The sequence below is a fragment of the Lagopus muta genome, chromosome 5 (assembly GCF_023343835.1).
Source record: "Lagopus muta isolate bLagMut1 chromosome 5, bLagMut1 primary, whole genome shotgun sequence".
Classification (NCBI taxonomy): Eukaryota; Metazoa; Chordata; class Aves; order Galliformes; family Phasianidae; genus Lagopus; species Lagopus muta.
In genome coordinates, this window is record NC_064437.1 from 51,116,191 (window position 1) to 51,135,048 (window position 18,858).

General features: G+C 36.6%; 1 protein-coding gene across 8 annotated transcripts in view; it reads right to left on the reverse strand.

Moving 5' to 3' along the window:
• Window positions 1-18,858, reverse strand: part of EXOC6 (exocyst complex component 6) — an 84,806-nt gene that overhangs the window by 53,605 nt on the left and 12,343 nt on the right. For all 8 annotated transcript variants that reach the window (XM_048945277.1, XM_048945272.1, XM_048945271.1 and 5 more), the window contains exons 2-7: window positions 11,575-11,746; window positions 10,209-10,256; window positions 10,016-10,106; window positions 9,058-9,103; window positions 1,320-1,524; window positions 357-512 (exon numbers count right to left, since the gene is read on the reverse strand). In XM_048945277.1, the coding sequence (XP_048801234.1) occupies window positions 357-512; window positions 1,320-1,524; window positions 9,058-9,103; window positions 10,016-10,106; window positions 10,209-10,256; window positions 11,575-11,746 (718 nt within the window). The remainder of the gene's footprint in view (window positions 1-356; window positions 513-1,319; window positions 1,525-9,057; window positions 9,104-10,015; window positions 10,107-10,208; window positions 10,257-11,574; window positions 11,747-18,858) is intronic.

The following is an 18,858-nucleotide window of genomic DNA, read 5'->3' on the forward strand; positions in this document are numbered from 1 at the left end:
AAACACGCACTTTAGCAACAGAGGAATATTCCAGGGCACCACATACAGTTTGCAGTGGGCAGGTAGTGTATTATGTAACTTGCAACTGAATTCCTGAATAATTACAAGTTGAATTCAGTTGAATAATTACATGCTCTATTCAACTGAATGGCCCCAAACTTGACACTCTATTTTAGCATTAATGAAATTAATATTTTGCACTTTGTTTTCCTCCTAAAATGAAGATCTGGGCATTGTCCATTGAAGATGTTCTCTTCTTATTCCATCTATATTATTCCATCTACAGACAGCACACTGCAAGCTTTGTTCGACAAAACTGCAAAATTCACTTTAAATAAGATTTAGTAAAAGGCTACCTCTTCATCATGATCATCATCTTCTTCAAGCGTTCGCTTCAATGTCATTTCATTCTTAGACTCCAAAATTCTGCTTCTACCTAAATGCATATTCCGACCGTAGTTGACATTATTATGCTTCTGAAGAGTGGTACTAAAGGTTTTCTGCTGTTGTGCCTGTTTTGAAAGTAGCACCAATTAAGAGGGATATAATTCAAATTTCATCACTTATAAATATATGCTATGTCATGAAAAAGAGGTGGTCGTATAGAATGCAAATCAGTGTAATTGCAAGCTGTTTGCTCTCAGCCCACTCTGATGGTTTTGCCCTCAATTGATTTGGGATGACAAACGAATTCAACAGCTTCTTTTTGCATAATTCTTCCCTAATCCCCAGAATGCAACAGAAAAAAATGTAAAAGTTATCTGTAATTTTCCCAATAATAACCTGCAAGCACATAATTAATACTCAAGTACAGTTATCAAAACAGAATTTGCCAGCTATTTGTTTTCTGTCTTCAATTAAGCCCCAGTGAACAGACAGCTGCAGAAGTCAAATGCATTCAAATGTACTGTATTGTCCATATAGCTGAAAGAAATGCACCAAGTTAGCATAGTATTATTTTGTGATTGGGATGCACAGGGCTGGCATGGGACAATACAACGTCCAGTAGTCTTGTTGAGAGACACACTTAAGTTTCATTTATACTCATCAGCTCTGCATTTCACAAGAATTTTTTTTCTGAAAGACAAAACAAAATTCTAAAAACTTTAGAAGAAAATCAGGCAGTCCAACAGTAAAATCAAATCAAAATTTTACTTGCTGCAGCAAGAAAGCTGCAGCATTCATTAGTAATACTCAATCTAGTAATAAAGAAATATCATGAACTATGTTAATTAACGAAGTTCTTGAAGAATATTTGAAGGTTTAGGTCAGTTTTCAGTAGGTAATGGGGCTGAAATCATCCTGGTATGTAGGCTTACCTGCTTCATTGCAGTTTCCCCAATTCTGTCAGAATGCTTTCTAATACTCTCTAAGAAATCCTTCAGATCTGACATAGAAATTTCTTTTATTTCTTCACGTAGTTTTGGAAGATTTTCTATCATTATTTGGCAAAATCGATATTGGCTAACTCTGGGAAGATACAGATTTTCTAGTTGTTCCATCGTCTTCAAAGCAGAGTAATATCTACAAAGAGATTAAATCAAATTACATAGCTTTCTTATCAAATTTAAATAAAATACATTCTTTGTTATATATATCAATATAATACAAGGAATCAATAGGCATCTAACGAAATGACTGAAATTAATATTAGTCAAATGAACAACGTGAAACAAAAGGTCATCAGTACAATGTTTATTTTGGGAAAATAAAAAACAGTGAGCTTTCAGAGTGACTCAGTCAAGTCAAGATTTTAAGTAGGCTTCTATGGTATTAGTTGTATTGATCAATAGATTCCTAATGCCACATGCAGTAGCTTGTGGAATGGAGGCAGTAAAACGGTAACAACAATCTGTTTCTAGATGAGTTTCATTGCTGGTGTTTAAATTAGTTTCATCTTTGAAATGCAAATTACCAGTCACTCAGTGTTGGAGTACATGCACCAAACAAAGAAAACAATCTTGGAAATGTGTGCCTGTACATATCTGGCTTCTTTCGACTTATGTCTACACACACATCCGTACTCACTCTCCTTTCACCACCCGTAGCTGGAAAAGACATGTATAAACTTATCTCCAGCCTACTGTAAATGATGCATCTAATCTGCTGTTCTGACAAAATACAGTATGCATCACCAACAAAATGATTACACTGAACAAGCTTTGAGGTCAAAGAAAGAAAGAAAACAACAAAGATCAGATTATTTTCACTGTTTTTCAGTTTACTGTTAGACTATAGACTGTATGTATCAGAAATATGGAAGAAACAGCCTGAGATAGAGTGTTAGAGAACAAAACACAAAGAATTATTTCCTCTCATGTCCATAAGATGTTGTAACATACATTAAAAGCTATTTTGTGAAAATTTTCGTAAGTGACAATGAGTCTAAAAAAAATACTCCAGTTAAAAGTACGTATAAAATATGATTCCATACTAATTTCAGAGTATTTCAAGTATTAAGAAAACAGCAAAGGTTGGTAAATGTAGGCGAAGGAGCAAAACAAGCCATATCATGGGCCATTTCAGGAAAAATGAATAAGATTTGTTTCCATCAAATAAAACAAAGACTGTGACATTGAAAATGCTACACAGTCAAGATCTGAACTCTCAGTACATTACTACAAAACATTTTGAATTAATATTATAGAATTTTTTTTGGGGGGGGTACAGAAATTACATGTAATAAGTAATAATTTAACTCAAGTTCTGATGAAAAAGCATTACAAATGACTTTTGTCATATTAACAAAGGTATCACAAACTCAAAATCATGGGATGAAAAATCTAGTAAAATATCTCAGGTTCTTGTTCTGATTTCTAAATCATTGCTGCAAAAATGTCTGGGAGATGTACTGCTATTACAAACATGCACCATAGATGACAACCAAATGAAAAAGTCCTTTCCAAAAAATGTTAAACTAAAGGAACAATCGGATTTAGAACTATATCATACATAGCACAACACCCATTGAATCAGTAACCTGTCATCTTATTTCTTCAATAAGAATACTAAATAAATGCAATTTTGAGAACACAGATCTTCCAAATACTGACATCAACCCTATCTTTTCCTACAGTTCCTTTCTGGTCTTCAGTTTCAGTTCTCTTTTACAGGTGTTCTGGGCCAATACTTATTAGAACTATTTACTGACTTTAGGCCTGTAGGACGTAAGTAAAGTTTTGATGCTTCCAACTGATTTGGGGGAAAATTTACAGATGGAATTTGGTTCTCCTATGCTTCCTCTTAAGTGGAGAGATGAGCACCACAAGGAGCTCTGAATCATGTCCATTCGTGGAATCAATAGCTCTCTCTATATCATTTTCAAGCGTCACATCAGCTTCTGACTGTGAAAATTTATTGAAAAAAATTAAGTAAAATAGAAGTGTACTAATTTTGAAATAGACAACCAAACTAAAAAGGCAATACATAGAGCCATGATCATCAAAAATGTGATGACATTTTAAAGAGATGTGCAGGAAAGAGGTTAACTGTGAATAGGACAGCAGTTGTTTTTTTTTTTTTTTTTTTTTTTTTGGTCTATCATAACAGATTAAGGTGAATCAATGAATGGGAAAAAGAGAAACTGATATGAGACTGTCAACTTCCTGTTCAGTTCCAAATCTTTCCACAAATGCAGGGCAAAATCCTTATCCCATTTTTAGCTTTTCATATTACAGCCTTGGCTCTTTCTCTTTCTTGAATTCCTACACAATCAGAAATGCAAAATTACTGAATTACTTTGAAAATGGAAAACAGAGCATGTGCAAAGTCTCTTGAAAATGTTCAAGAAAAACTGTAAAAGTGTCCTTTTCAGTTCTGGTGCTTCTTACTATTACTTTGTAGGTATAGTAGGCAATGTTCCAACTGAAATAAAATTCAAGCTGATGGTTCTCTTCTGTCGACAAGAAATAGCAAATTGTTAATAACACAGTTGCAACTTAATGTTCTATTCTGAAATAAAAGCATTTATTAATTTATTAATTTATTAATTAATTTATAAATTTAAATTTATTAATTTTATTTAATTTAATTTTTTTTTTTTTTTTTTAAGATTTTCTCAATAAAAGTATTTCTAAACTAAGATAGCAATTCAGCATAGCCAGAGTATGGGAAAAGCCTTCTCTTTTATTCCAGAACACAACTGCTTTCAGAAGACTGCAAATAAAGAGGTTTCAAGTGTAAATTAGCAGCTTTTGTTTATTATATACTTGGTTTATATAAAATATACATAAGGCAATAGGAATGTTGCAGATAAGAAAGGGTCTGGGGGAGGTTGTGTGTGTGGTTTTGTGTTTTGTTGTTGTTTTTTTTAACTCGCAAATGACCAAGGGGCCCACATGGTGAGACTTCTGGGAAATAAAACCGTAATAGCATCAAAATTGTACAAAAGGTTTGTATTTAAATTATACAGATCAGCTTATCAGAACACTATTGGTTCATCTGGAAGGTTTTTGACTGCTGTTTCTAAGATGAGAATTAACATAATCCATTTAAAATCCATTCTAGAGTCCCTTACTAATTATATATATATGGAGCTCAGGACCTTGCCCTTTTAACATTTGTTCTGATAAAGCACTGAAATCTTATTAATTTGAAGGTCACCTGTAAGTCAGGATTTAAGCAAAAAAAAAAAATTGGCATGTAATTTCAAGCAATTATGTAGTTGTATATTTTGCTTTAAAAACATTCCACAGACTTAATTCAATGTTTTGAATTAAGTTTTGACAATATTATTATATCATACATTATCTATCATATGAATGTGAAGATTGTCTATATGAACAATCTAAGGAATTATTCCTGTTATTTCTGTCATACAAATATACCAGTCCCTTGTCTATTCTTCCGGCATAATCTTTTAAGAAAACATTCTCCAACATAGATTTTATATTATAAGCTCAGAAACTGAAAACAGAAATCTGAAACACCAATAGAGTTCATAAGATGAAAGATTGTGCAGAACTGATTCATCTTGTCATCAAGACCAGAATACTGTAGGATAGATTGACCTATACTAACACGTTCTCTATAAAAAAGGAAACTTCTAAAGTCAGCATGAAGCAGGGCAGGAAAAAATAAGCAAACAAAATCAGAAGATTAATATTAGTGTTTTGTATGATCCAAAGAAAAAGAAAACAATTATAACTTTGAATTATTACCAGTGCACATAAAGCAAGTTATATTTTAAATGACAGAGAACTTCTAAGATTTATCATGGAATTTCATTTGAAGGCAGTTAAAAGAAATACTGTAACTTACTTAACAAAGCTCCAGGTTAAACTAGAGAAATAAAGCTGTACAGGACAGGAGCAACTCAAATGCCATGAATTTTATTAAGCAGAAAGCATTTACATGCACGATAACATAAAGAAATGCATATTTATGTACTAAAATTCCCTGCTAGATTAAAAAAAAAAAAAAAAAAAAAAAAAAAACAACCCTTGAAAGAAACTTAATTTACAAAGAAAAAAAAATGTTTTCTGACTTCTGTGCTTCCCTCTCAGACAAATACCATATATCCCTGCTTATTACATTTCCACTGAGTAAATATTAAATACTTTCTGTTCCCTATCAAAACAAGACAAATTTGAGGGAGTTCAACTAGAATTTTTCAATAATACTGTGAAAGAGTCAAATTCACACAGATGCTGAAGAGAAATTGCAATTGAAAACAAATCACTGCACAATTTTTTTATTTACAGTTGCCTTTACAATTCAACAGTTTCTCTATGTTTTGTTTGTTTGTTTGTTTGTTTTGTGTGAAAGAAGACCTGCAAAGCCATCAATTTCAATAATTCCCAATTAGACTGTTGATCTACAGTCTCCTGAAGAAGCTGGGATATTTCTACAGATACATATAACCAAACCCAAACACAGTAGCCATGCCAAGAGAGCTGCATGAAGCATGGCGATCTTATCTCTGACTTAAAACTAAAGATGGAGAAAGTACTGACGAAATACATAATAATCTCAACAGGTCTTTAGGAGAGCAGTGGAGAAACTAGGCCTCTCCCTTGTGCTTCCTCATCTAAGACTTTAAACCCTTCATAAATCTTTCCAGCCAATTGTGTCTGTTTAGAGCAGATTCGTCAATTATTTTCTCTCACAACTATAGTTCTTGTCAACTTGTGTTATGCATGGCTCAGGAAACAGATAAATAGGATACAGAGCCTTTCACCTCTAGGTCATCAGTTCAAACATAACCCATGTTGGCAGAGACCAAAAGTTTCTACCAATCGATAGCTTTTTGGACTCCTCAGTAGATCTTCTTTCTGTCTCCATAAAAAAGAATATATTCCAGATGCCAAACCCCACATTATCTTATTAATCTGGCTATCTTTGAGAAAACAGAACCCTCATCTTTACCATAAAATAACTACCCCCAAAAGTGCAGAGCATCCATGCTTTCTTCTTCCCTTTCTTAAGCATAAGAAATGTTAGTTTTACTCACAGCAAAAGATTTAAAGAGAGTGGAGTAATGAAGTTATTACAAAACAAAACAAACACAAACAAAAATAGATTTATTTATTTTTTTAATAAGTACAAATGAAAGCTTAGCTGCATTAACAAACCTCACTGAAGGTTTATGAGAAAAACAATCTTTGTGCAAAATAAACTCTCCCACCATTTTGTTTTGACAGGTGTTATGAATGCTCATATCCCCAGTTGTTCCAAGAAGGCATCACAGCAAAGATTAAGAAGGTCAGTTTTTAAATTCTTTGTACTTGCACATATCAGCTACGAGGGGTGTTCTGGATGTCCTTGCCACTGCAGAATCACTTAATGATAAAGACCAAAATGCATTCATCCTTTGGACTTGTTGCTTGGTAAGCCACAAGTAAATTATCATTTGAACTAATCGCAAGTGCCGTGAAATATCCACCTCTAGCTAATATTATAGGAATTGTAAGTCACAGGCCAAGTAGTAAGTGTAGTATAACTAATGAAAGAGATACTTGAGCTGTAGCAGTAGCCTGCAGCAGAACCTAAACTTTCTGTACTTTGTGTGATTTCAAGGTATGGTACATCAAAGCTACAGCATCTCCCCTTTCCCTTAGATCTTTTTATGGTATGACAATGACACGTCTAAACCCTTCAATTCAGTACACCATCACTTGACTTGTAACATTTAAGATTTCCTGTCTGGCAAGCAACTCCTTCCATGGGAAAATTATCAGATCTATACCTCCTAAATAATGGAAATTTAGATTGAAAGAGTAATGATAATTTTTTCAAAAATCCCATGAACCAACAGTAGACTACAAACCTATTAGTAAACATGGAGTCAAAGCACTAAGATCAAAGGTGATCTTTCATGATGATGTTAGGAACTATAATATCTCTTACTGGCCAGAATGTTATTTGCCTTGTCTGACAGAAGAAGGGAATGGCAGAATGTAGACTCTCATCCCAGCATTTCCACATCAACAACATGCAAAATGTAGCAGATTCTGCAGACCAGGAAGGAAGTGGGAAGAGGTGCAGCTCAGACAGCATACTCTGCACTACAATCTCTGAGCAGAGTAGCTGGGACACTGGACTCTTTACATATTTCTTCTCAGGTGCTCCAAGAACACTGCTACAGCACACTGCCAGCTACTTTGAACTACTGCCATGTCAGTGTCCTCTTCAGAGGAAGCAGTGTAGAGCAGTCAAGTTGATGAGATCTACCAAACTGGTTCCCATCAGCAAGTTTTGATTGTAATGCAAAAGCACAGGTTCAAATTTTTGTTGAAGCACTGATATTTCTGCAAAAGTCTCCCAGATAGCACATGTACACAAGTACCATGTAGCACACCCACTAGTGCAGAAGATGCAACACATTCGCTGCAGCTCTGCTTGATCAGCAGTGTATGGTATACCTGATGTGTTTTGGACATGTCTGCACCCAGGCTTTAGAGCTGATTTGTTCTTGCATGGCATCTGTTGTTTAGGATTTTCAGATGTCCAGCTTTATGGCAAAAGGTGTTGGATATTCATATAATAGAAATCCAGATAAGAGAAATGCAGACATAAAGTCAAAAAGCAATTTTATATTGTTGTCTAGAATATACACATCTGACTATGCACAGACAGTTCCAAATGGAGAAAGTTAGGTCCAGACAGACTTAGTGGGAGCTTCCTGCAGTGGTGCCAGGCACACAGATACATGATGACAGCGATCACAAGTACAGCAGGGAAGAGAAAGAGCAATCAGCGTCGGAGGCTGCATGAAAAGCAGCTGCGGGTAAGGTGGACACGATCCTGTATAAAGCAGGAAGAAGAAAGTTGTGGCGCTGCTGGGGTGGGTGTGCATAAGATACACAATGCTGCAGCAGCAGCCCCTGGGGGACAGGGACAGCAGAGCAGCCTCAGAGAGAACTGGGAACGCTGGGGCTGCAGCAACAGTGAGTGGCTCCCTCAGAAGACGGAAAGTGAAGAAACAACAGAGGAAGAAAGTACCTATTAAAGAACATTATTCTAGAATTCTATTTTTCAAAATGTTTGTTGTTTTTTTTACCCTTAAGACAATCGAAAAGACACAACGCTTTTTCTCCATGTCCTTCCCATAGTCTCACATACACAAAAGATCTGTGTAAATATATCAGACAAGTCTGAAGAAACATATATGGAGTGAAATGTCCTTTTCCCTTGGTTTATAAATTTGATTCAAATATATTATGACAGACTAAGCAGATATTAATGTATTATGTAAAGATCTCTATTCCCTAAGGGTCTTGTTATCACATCTTAAATTGTCTCAAATATTTTTTTTTAAAAAAAGCAAACCTAAAACCCATTTTGCTTCACGTTTTATAATCATATTGTCACTGCATTTAATGCTATTCAACTAACCATTATTTTCCATAGCAATCAGTAAGCTTTTAGAAGTTCTTATATTTAGTACACTATTTGTTCACTTGTAATGGAATGGCATTCTTGAAACAGACCAGTTATTATGAAGAATGTAAGTCTGTATGATAGGACTTTTACATTTATTTGTCTACACCAGTTTTTGATAATCTATCAGTTTATTTACAGAAGGCGTATTTTGCTAATAAAAATAAATTCACTCACCTTTTCACTTTCATCTGTTCTTTTAGTTTGCTGTACATTTCCAGCACTGCATAAAAACAAGCAGATTAACCCATGCATCTTATTGTGGTTTTAGTTAATAAAAAAGGAAATATAACTGAAAAGAACAAAATAAACCATGAAAAAGGGTATGCTAAATTTGTCTAATTCATTTCCTTCTACAATGGTAATGTGATAAAACTACAAAGAAAAAAGATTCTAGAATGCAGGTAAGAGAAAGAAAAAGGAACTGACCTCATAATAGCTTTTAAAAGAAAAAATAACTAAGATTAAACAGAACAGTAGACAATATTTCAAGCATACTTATTCACTTGCCACTACTTTATCTATTTCACAAGTCTACGATCTGTTACCACTAAATGACAATAGAACCCTCTACTGTAATCAGAATAAGTCAGCAAGACTTTACAAAAAAAATTCTCAAATCCACAGTACCATATCCTCAAGTCCTACAAGCAGAAAATCCTTATAGAGCTGTGTGCAATCCCACAATATCACTTCTCTGAAATGTTATTTGGAGCCTTTATGCTTTATAATAAAAGACTGCAATGAACCAGAACTGAAACAAAGTACAATGTCCAAACAGAAAAATTCATAACTTTTGCAGAATTCAGATAGTTTAAAAAAATAAGGAACAAATTTATTGTTTAGCAAATTAAAAGTATGACTACAATTAAAAGTACACGTAGATACTTCATTTGCACTATTTATATCTTTCACAGTGTTTTTTCAAAAAGTGGCAAAATTACCCAATGTCAAATACTATAAAGTCACAGAATCTATGTGTGGACATCTTTCCAAAACATCAGAATACTTTTGCTACACTGTTTTTTACAGGGCCACTACTTAAAAAATAAAATTCTTTCATATTTTAGCCACCATGACTTACTTTTTTGTTACTATTATTATTTGCAACCATCTTTAGCCATCTGTCACTCACCTGGAAGACACAACTGTAGTTTTTCCACAACTGTTGTAATATTCCTTTGCTGAACTCTACATCGGATGATTTCCTCTGTTTGGGCTATCACCTTGGAGGTTTTTTTAACAGAAAATTACAATTAAATTATGCAAACACATTTGATTTGCTACAAATATTCATAATGCCCATATAGGAAGAACCATTTTCTCACCTCTTTCCCAGCATCCTGAAGCCTTCGGTTGGTATCAGTAACTTGGACCTTAAAAATAATTTCACCTTTGTTAGACAAATATGCATATATTGCCCTGATGTGACTGCTCACCCTTGTAATCAGATCATGCTTCATGAGAAACTTGGAACAAAGAAATGCAAATTCAAATTAACTCTACAGCTTGAACTTGAACTTTTGATCGCAAAGGGCTTTCGTTAACTTCAATTACTTATGACAGTTCTTTCTAACAGATTCTGTGGCAAACTTCTCAAATTTACTTGGGATTTTTGAACTTTCCTTGTTTCTGCAGGTCTGTCAAACAATTCAAATCATTGACCCAATTGACCACTGGTCCCTTTTTGATAACCTCAATGAGCTCTATGGGCCATTCATTGTCTGTAAGAAATGGTGATTGCATTTTATGGTAATTAAACATTCATACTTTGCTGAATGCAAACACTGGGTGGTTGATTAACATCAAACGTGGAAATCTCCAAACCACAGCAACATTTTAATGCTGCAGGTGCAGGCAAAGCTCGACCTCAGATTTTCCCACATAGTAAGTGACTCATTAGGTCATCATAATAAGGAAGCACATTCTAGTTTATTAAAAATCTCATTAATTTCTGAACAAAGATGCTCAATGACCTCATTGACGCTGTATTTGGTCTCTTGTTATCTGAATATCCTTTATATAATGCTCTTCTAATCATAACCTCTGATGAACTATACTCTTTCTGTCTGGTGTGCATATTTTGCTCTCAAAAGTGTAAAGAGAGCTAAAAGGGACGGATCTCATAATTCACTATAATGCATTCTGATTTGTGAGTAAATCTTAGTTCTCATTTCTAAAGAAAACTATTAACTCCACCTACTCTCCTACTCATTTACAGTGTAAATAGAACATATTTTTCAGGGATAATTGCAGTCGTCTTACTATTCTAACCAAAATTTGAAACTTTCTAAGGTCCGACGTAAACACGTGATTAGAAAAAGCAGACCTACATAAGAAATTATGGTTTTGCCAATACTTTGCTACTTGTTGCCACGTGAGAAAGCCTCTAGAAACCACAAAACTATCTTGCTACCATTTTCTGAAAGTGCATGAGAAAATGAGAATTAGACCTAATAAAATATTTAACTTTAAAATAAATGCATTACTGCCTCAGACAAAACAGTATTCATCATAAATCCTACAAATTCCACTTTTAAAAAGGTTTCAAATAACAGAATGTTTGTGATAGGTCATGAAAATTCTATTTCTTCAGTAGAAAAGTTGAGTCTCTCCTTTTTTTTTTCTTTTTCTTTTTTTTTTTTTTTAAATTCAAAGGCAATAATATAAAACCCTGACAAACTAGCTCCTCACCTTTAATTTTTCTGCATCAGCTCTAACTTTAAGAAGTTCTGTGATAGCATCCACAAAGCCCTGATGGTGAAAATTGCACATCTTCTCTATCTCCCTGTCATGGTTACGTATGCAGGCATCTAGTTTTTCCATAAACCTCTGATGTGCATTTGGTTGGTCATCGTATACAGACCTGTTAAATACAAATAAGAAAATCAAAGTTTACTTCCTCCCCATCACTTAAATGCAGTACGCAAGAATCTTTATTGAAATCTCTCTTAGAAAAAAAAAGTAAAAGCATGCAAGCTTGATGTTATGGTACCATTATTTGTGATGCACTCCACCAAAATCAGCATTAAAACAAAGAGGTAGTACAAAACTAAGAACTGAACCCAGCCCTTACGGCATTAATCCAGGTGCTTAACCAGTTACATCATGGTTGACCTGAGCCTCACTGGTCTGCTGTTTATGCCCTAATGCTCAAACACAGATACAAAAGATTGTTTCTCTGACCACCTCAAATGGCATGGATCGCTTTTCTAACAAATTCCACTTTTCCCTAAATATAAGAAAGTGCAAACGTACAAATCTAACACTTCTAAGAGCAGAGTTATCCAACTGCATCCATGTCAGATGCCCCCAGCCAAAATGTCCAGAGCAGCTGCCAGAGCCAGGCCTGTCTGCTCCCAGAGCAGCCTCCGTACCACCCTCTTCCAGCACCCCCAAACATGCCCGAGGGCAAAGAGAGAGAAAGAGAGAACTGCATGGGAAATCAAAGGTACAAAGTCTCCCTGGACAGGGAGCATTCAATAATAAAATAAAAAACAGGAGCGTGAAAATCTTGAAATTGCATTTTTTTAGCCTCTAATCTCCTCCATTATTACAAAGATTTCTCCATAAATCTGTAAGGCAAAGCTGTTTAAAAATAAATAAATTGAAATCAGAAGACAGAGGAAAAGGAGGCTGAAGTTCCAATGGAGTTGATGCTGTCTGTATCAGACTTTGTTCTGAAGTTTAAGAGCCAGAGAACAGTGAGCCAAAGCCCCCAGAACTGCTGAGCAGAGGGAAAGACATCCAGGCCTGGAGCTCCAAATATGGAAAGGCTACAGAGTGTTGGAGCAGGTCCAGAAGAGGGCCACAAAGATGGCCAGAGGGCTGGAGCACCTCTCCTATGAAGAAAGGTTGAGGGAGTTAGATTTGTTTAGCTTGGAGAAGGGAAGGCTTGGAGGGCTTCTTGTAGCCTTCCAGTACTTGAGGGGAGTTTACAGATAGGAGAGGCTGACTTATTACAGTCTGATATTGATAAGTCAAGTAGAATGGCTATCAAGTAAAAGAGGAGAGGTTTTGGTTAGACGTTAGAAAGAAATTTTTTACTCAGAGGATGGTGAGGTGCTGCCACAGGCTGCCCAGAGAAGCTGTGAACACCCCATCCCTGGAGGCACAAAATCTGGGTCAGATGGGGTGCTGGGCAGTTTGATCTGGAGGGTGGCACCCAACCCATGGCACAGGGGTTGGAACTGTGTGGTCCTTAAGGTCCCCTCCAACCTAAGCCATTCTGTGATTCTATGATCTACAATTCTATGAAAGCACTTTCTTTTCTACCTTCTCACAGAAGTTTGACTTCCCACAGTCTTCAAGATCCTCTGTTCTAAACAGACAGCTGAGTTCTGCCAGTCCCTGGTCATCAGTGCCTGCTCAACAACACTATGGCAGAGTGTCTGGTAAGAACCTGACCTTTCACAGAAGATTAAAACACTGCTAAATGCATTCTTGATGCTTTTTTAGTTCCTTTTGACCTTGGGCAATATACTGAGAGAAGGAATTGAATCTGGAGAAGTAAGGAAGGCAACAAGCTGTCCCCCACAGCAAAGGAAGAAAGCCAGTTCCTGAGAGCCTGCTTGCTTACAAATATTCTCTTAGAATAAAATCCACATAGTAAAATATTCCTGCTTGCCTGATGAATCAATCCCTGAAAGCCATGGATTATCCTCCTTTGCTTATGATAGGAAAATAAGGGTAACGTGCTGAAAGGTGGGCTCCTTCCTCCTAAGTGCACCAGAGGAAAATGCACAGCTGCTGACCTGTGAAATGGTTCACAAAGGGGAAAATGCCCCTGACCCTTTCTGCCACTGCAGTGTGATAAGACAGCTGGAAGGAGCACAGTGTGACAAGCAGGCAATCTCCCCCTGTGGTGCCTGGCAGGCTGCCTGCAAGAGACACCTCGCATGCCCAGAGTGGCTGGGCCATGAGGACTGTGGTTGGAGATGAGGAGTGACCCCAGCTGCCAGCAGGAATACTCACGCCGAGGGCAAGCAGTGGTCAGAGTGGGAAGCAGAACTGGCTATGGTAATGAAAAGTGCCAGATGTATTCCTATTAAGTGAGCTCATTGGGCAGGTTGTTGGCATCTGAGGAAACGAGGGGAGACATGCAGGCTGTATCACTTATACCTTCAGAAGAATGGAGAAGGGATGAGAGAAAGGTGTGACAACTGATGTTGAGTGCTCTGAAACACCACAAGCTGGTTGTATGAGCATTGCTAGAAGAAAAGGTGCTGAAACCTGCAGGGTGGGCACAGAGGGACACCCACCTGCCCCAGAGTGCCATTTCTGGAGCAGAAATAAAGAGTAAAAGGACTAGAGGCACCTGACTGAGCCTTCAAAGATACTGTGCACGCACAAGTCCTCCCTGCATGGGCCACACACAATGTCCATGCCGGATGCAAAACCAAAATGAGAAAAAAACTCTATTTGTTGCTACTTCCCTCCAAGTTTAGGTCTCCTTACACTGTTCTCAAAGAAAAGTGGAAAAAGAGTATCACTGTCACGAAAGTAGAATTGTATCAGTGTGTACTCACACTCTTCAACATACTCATAAGTGAAAACAGTAGTAAAACACCACAAGCCAAATATACCTGAAATGAGAACAAGATTGTAAAAAGATGCCACCAGGGGAACTCCACCACTGGGTTTGTACTGCCTGAGTTTCTGCTTGTGGTCATAGCAGTGCCTTTGGATTTAGCTGCTCCCTGGTGTTCTGGGGCTTTCCAGTAGCTGCAGTTCAACACTCCTGATACTTTTGCATCACATTCAAATCTACCATCACTGGCAGACATGTTTATGAAACACTGAGTGACATAATTAGTTTGCTATCAGATTTCTTATGCATTTAAAATGTTATCAAATAACTTCAGACAACACAAATTCTGGAACTGCATACAGTGTAGCATAGGCTGTGCAGTATTCACCATTATAAGAATCAATATTTGTTATTTTTTCTTAGTATTAAAATTTCTCTTAGTATTAAAACTAAAACTTATACCTCAGGGTAATGAAAATAAAAATGTACTGGTTGTTAATTCACAAGAGTATTAACATAATATTTAATTCAAACTCGTAAGTGCTTAAAATTACAAAATAATAATAATATTCACAATTAATGCACTGCCTTCACCAATACCTACTGTATTAAAACAGTAGTTGCTATTTTATGTTCTACATAATACTGCTTTCTGGAAGGACGCGAACTAAAGATGACCTAATTGACGATCTACGATCTGAACTTGGATTTCGACAGAGCTCCTTGAGATGCACCAATGATACACATTCCACGTTCATTACCTATGCCAAGAGCTCCACCTGGTGGAGTAACAGTAACACATCACCCTCCCGCAGCACTCCATGGAAAACGAAAAATCCTGAGATAGAACTGCTTATGTTTGAAAGGAAAAAAATCGCCACTGTTACTAGGAAAATAAATAAATAAATAATCACACTCTGAGTCACAAATCTCTGAGATCCACGGGAAGAAAGAAAAGGAATTAAAAAGTTCACCAACTTTCTCAGTGCTTTGTACTCTTAGGACGCATACAGGTTTCATCTGCCTGCTATTTCCGAGGCTTCAGAAATAAGTCTGACCAAAAGCACTGCCCTTTTTAAAAGCATACACCTACTTGAGAGAGCCATCCCATTTCTGTCCATGGGCAGAAATTATACGTCTTCTCAGAACTGTAAACAGAACTGAATAACGTGTACCTGATTCACCCATCAGGCAATGTTACAAATGCTACACTGTGGTTTGTTTTCTATTCTGCAGCTTATTTTCCCCACACACATTTCAAAAATGACCTAGATCTGGCTAAATGAAGTCATTACTAACTGATAGGCATTAATCTGAAGATTAAGGCACTGCAAACAATCCTGATAACAATTCTGTGAGTTTCCAATTAAACAGTCCTGCTGATAGATGGCTGCACTGCAATAAACCAGAAAGAAATGGAGTTCTGCAAAAAGAAATGCCTGCAATTCTACCTGCCCTAAAAACATCTGTCTTTATGTTGCTTCACATATTTCAGAATAAAGTACCTTAAAAAGGGCATAAGCACATCTAGGCTACCAAGCATATTTTACACATGTAACATCCAGTTCTTTCAATCTTTGTCTACATTTACACACTTCTGATGGGGAGAGCAGGGCATCCATGAAGAGCGCAAGCAGAAGTGGAGAATGTCTTTCTGCTAATGAGAGTAGCAGGTTATTTCTTCCCAGAACTCAATATGCAGACAGTTCTCTGACTCATCTCAACAACTGGACAATATGAGTCACATATGTGTTGTTAGTGGCAGGTACAAGATAGTGCAGAAAGTACTCAAAAGAAGAAAAAAAAAGAAAAATAAACCAGGGAAAGTCAATTCTCGAGGCAGCTTAACCTAATTTGTTTTCGAGTATCATACCTAGGTACAGGTTAGTATACTGCAGTAGTGCAGGTTACTTTAATAATTCAGTGATCACAGTGATTAAAGAAATATATAAGGAAGGAGAAAGATGTCTCCATCTCTCAGTCAACATTATTGCAGTAGGGATATTTTTGCCTAGGTCCTTTCTTACCAGCTGAACTGAAGGCACAAAGGTGACACATACACGAATTGAGTTATTAATAAATAAATTATGGAGAATTTTCAGATATACAACCATCTACCACTGAAGACAACTAAACAAGTTTACTGGACATCCTACTAACAACCATAAAGAAATTCTTAGCAATTTTATTTTCGGAACTGAAGCACACAATGTAAAACATAATTCAGTGCATCCTATATTGAAACTATGTGCGTTTATCTGCAAAAATCGATTGTAACACCAGAGGGCACCATTCAACACACACGCAAAAAAAAAAAAAACAAATCCTGCCATCTACTGAGCAAAAACAGTCATCTCCAGAGAGCTAAAACTCAGCCAAGACTCATAAAGCCTAACCTGCCACGAATCTCACCTGACTCTTTATAATACGCAAATAAATAAGTAATTCTCATATTATCTGATCTATAATAATACCAATTTCCATACCTACTCATTGTCACTCGAAGATGCTATCAAAAACCCCTTCACAAATGGTTACAGTATAGTTTCAAAAATATGTTTCTGCTACAGATGTACGCAGATAATTTCTGTAGATGCAACCAGGATGCAATCTATTAAATGCCCAACTGCAAACCGGATTAAAAGAATAACAGCACAGGGTTTTGTTTTGTTTTTTAAAGTTACAGTTTGAAGAATGGTCATAGGTTAATTTAATACATTGACAGGACTGCTGGGCTTGTAAGTATAAAAGGAGAGGAGACAATACTACTGAGTATTCAGCAAACACCCCAAACTTCCTTTTCACAACACATACCTGGTTTTCACCTCTACACCAGTTTACCACCACAGAGTGAGGATAATCAGAAATCCAAACAACACAGCTTCCACTGCAATCTATCTGGTGGGAATTTAGCTTGGAAGAGTGAATTACAAGAGTAATCAGAATGAAGCAATTTTTTCCTTATATTTATGGCAATAGATATAACTTTATAATGGTAGTGAGAACTGCCCAGGTATTCAGTCTTCAGGCAAAAGTGAACTTGAAGAAAAAAACAAAAACCAAACCATAAAACAAGTAACAACAAAACATCACAAGCATTATTTCTTGAAGTTATGTGGTCTTTTTTGCTTGTTTGTTTTTTAAACAGGTAATGATTTGACTTTTAATCACTACACATTCAAAATAAATATCTCTGAGCTTATGCAGCATTACCTTAAATTTTTTTGAGTGAACAATTCTCTTCCTAGTAATGAAATCATTTATAATAACGTGCTCTCACAGCATTAAAGAGGAGATAGACTATGTAAAAAATAGCAAAAATTGATGTCAACAGAGAAAATCCCACGTATTTACAAGGGGCAGACCATGGAAATGCAGAGTAGAGTTTGATGGCAGCATGGCTCGGGTAGAGCTCTGCAGTAAACAAAAGGCCTAAAAGTGTGAGTCTCTGTTACAAATGCTCAGGTATGAAACACACCGGAGGTCTCAAATACTTTCAATTCTTATTTCTTATTTCTTATAATCTATCCCTCAGACCACAAGCACGATGCTCTCCCTCACTTCTGTTTGGCACTGAGCTGAAATACCTACGCCAACACATAACTATCAGAAAACTACAATCCTAATTCTCCACACACCAAACTTTCTGCTCCTAATTTCTGTCCCATTCAGTTTTAAGGCAGTTAGAAAGCCAACAGATACTGCTGATGAAAGAATTCATAAAGCTGGGTCCAGCATGAGGAGCAAGGCTGAGGTTGAAGCTCAGCTGTTGGGACAGCAGTGCAGGCAGTGCTGCAGGTCATCACCAACCAATGTCTGCTGCTGCCATATTCACCCCATGCCCAGCCTGTCCCATTTCTAGGAAGAATTGCACATTCCCCACCCATTCCTGCATTGCTACAGTCTTTCATTTCCTGATTGCACAAGACAAATGAAGCAATTCAAACTATATACACATGTTCCTGTCAGTGTACTGATAACTGTTCAGTAGGTGTTACATCTCCATGAGTGCTGTTACAATAATGGGAATCACACCTGCACAATAGTTGTACAAGTCTGACTTAAGCTGTGCAACTTCTAGAATTGCAAAGGATGCAACAGAAACATTCACCTGTAGAACTTCAGATTTAGAAACATGGGGGGGAAATAATTTTAATTGATTGAAGTGAGCAGTTAAATCAAGTCACACACACACAAAAAAAAAGAAATTCAGGCACACAATTTGTATCCCATTTTTCAAAGCAGTAATTAACACACACAAAGAATCCTCAATCTAACAGATACAAATAAACCAACCCTCACATGAAGAAGCAGCGCTTGTGGAAAACCATGTTTTTAGAATTAACTGCTTGCTGCCAAAGCTAATTTTGTACGGCGATCAGAGATGCTCCCAACTAACTCCTATAAACACACTGCAAGAAATGGCCAAGTAGATGAGAGAGAGAATA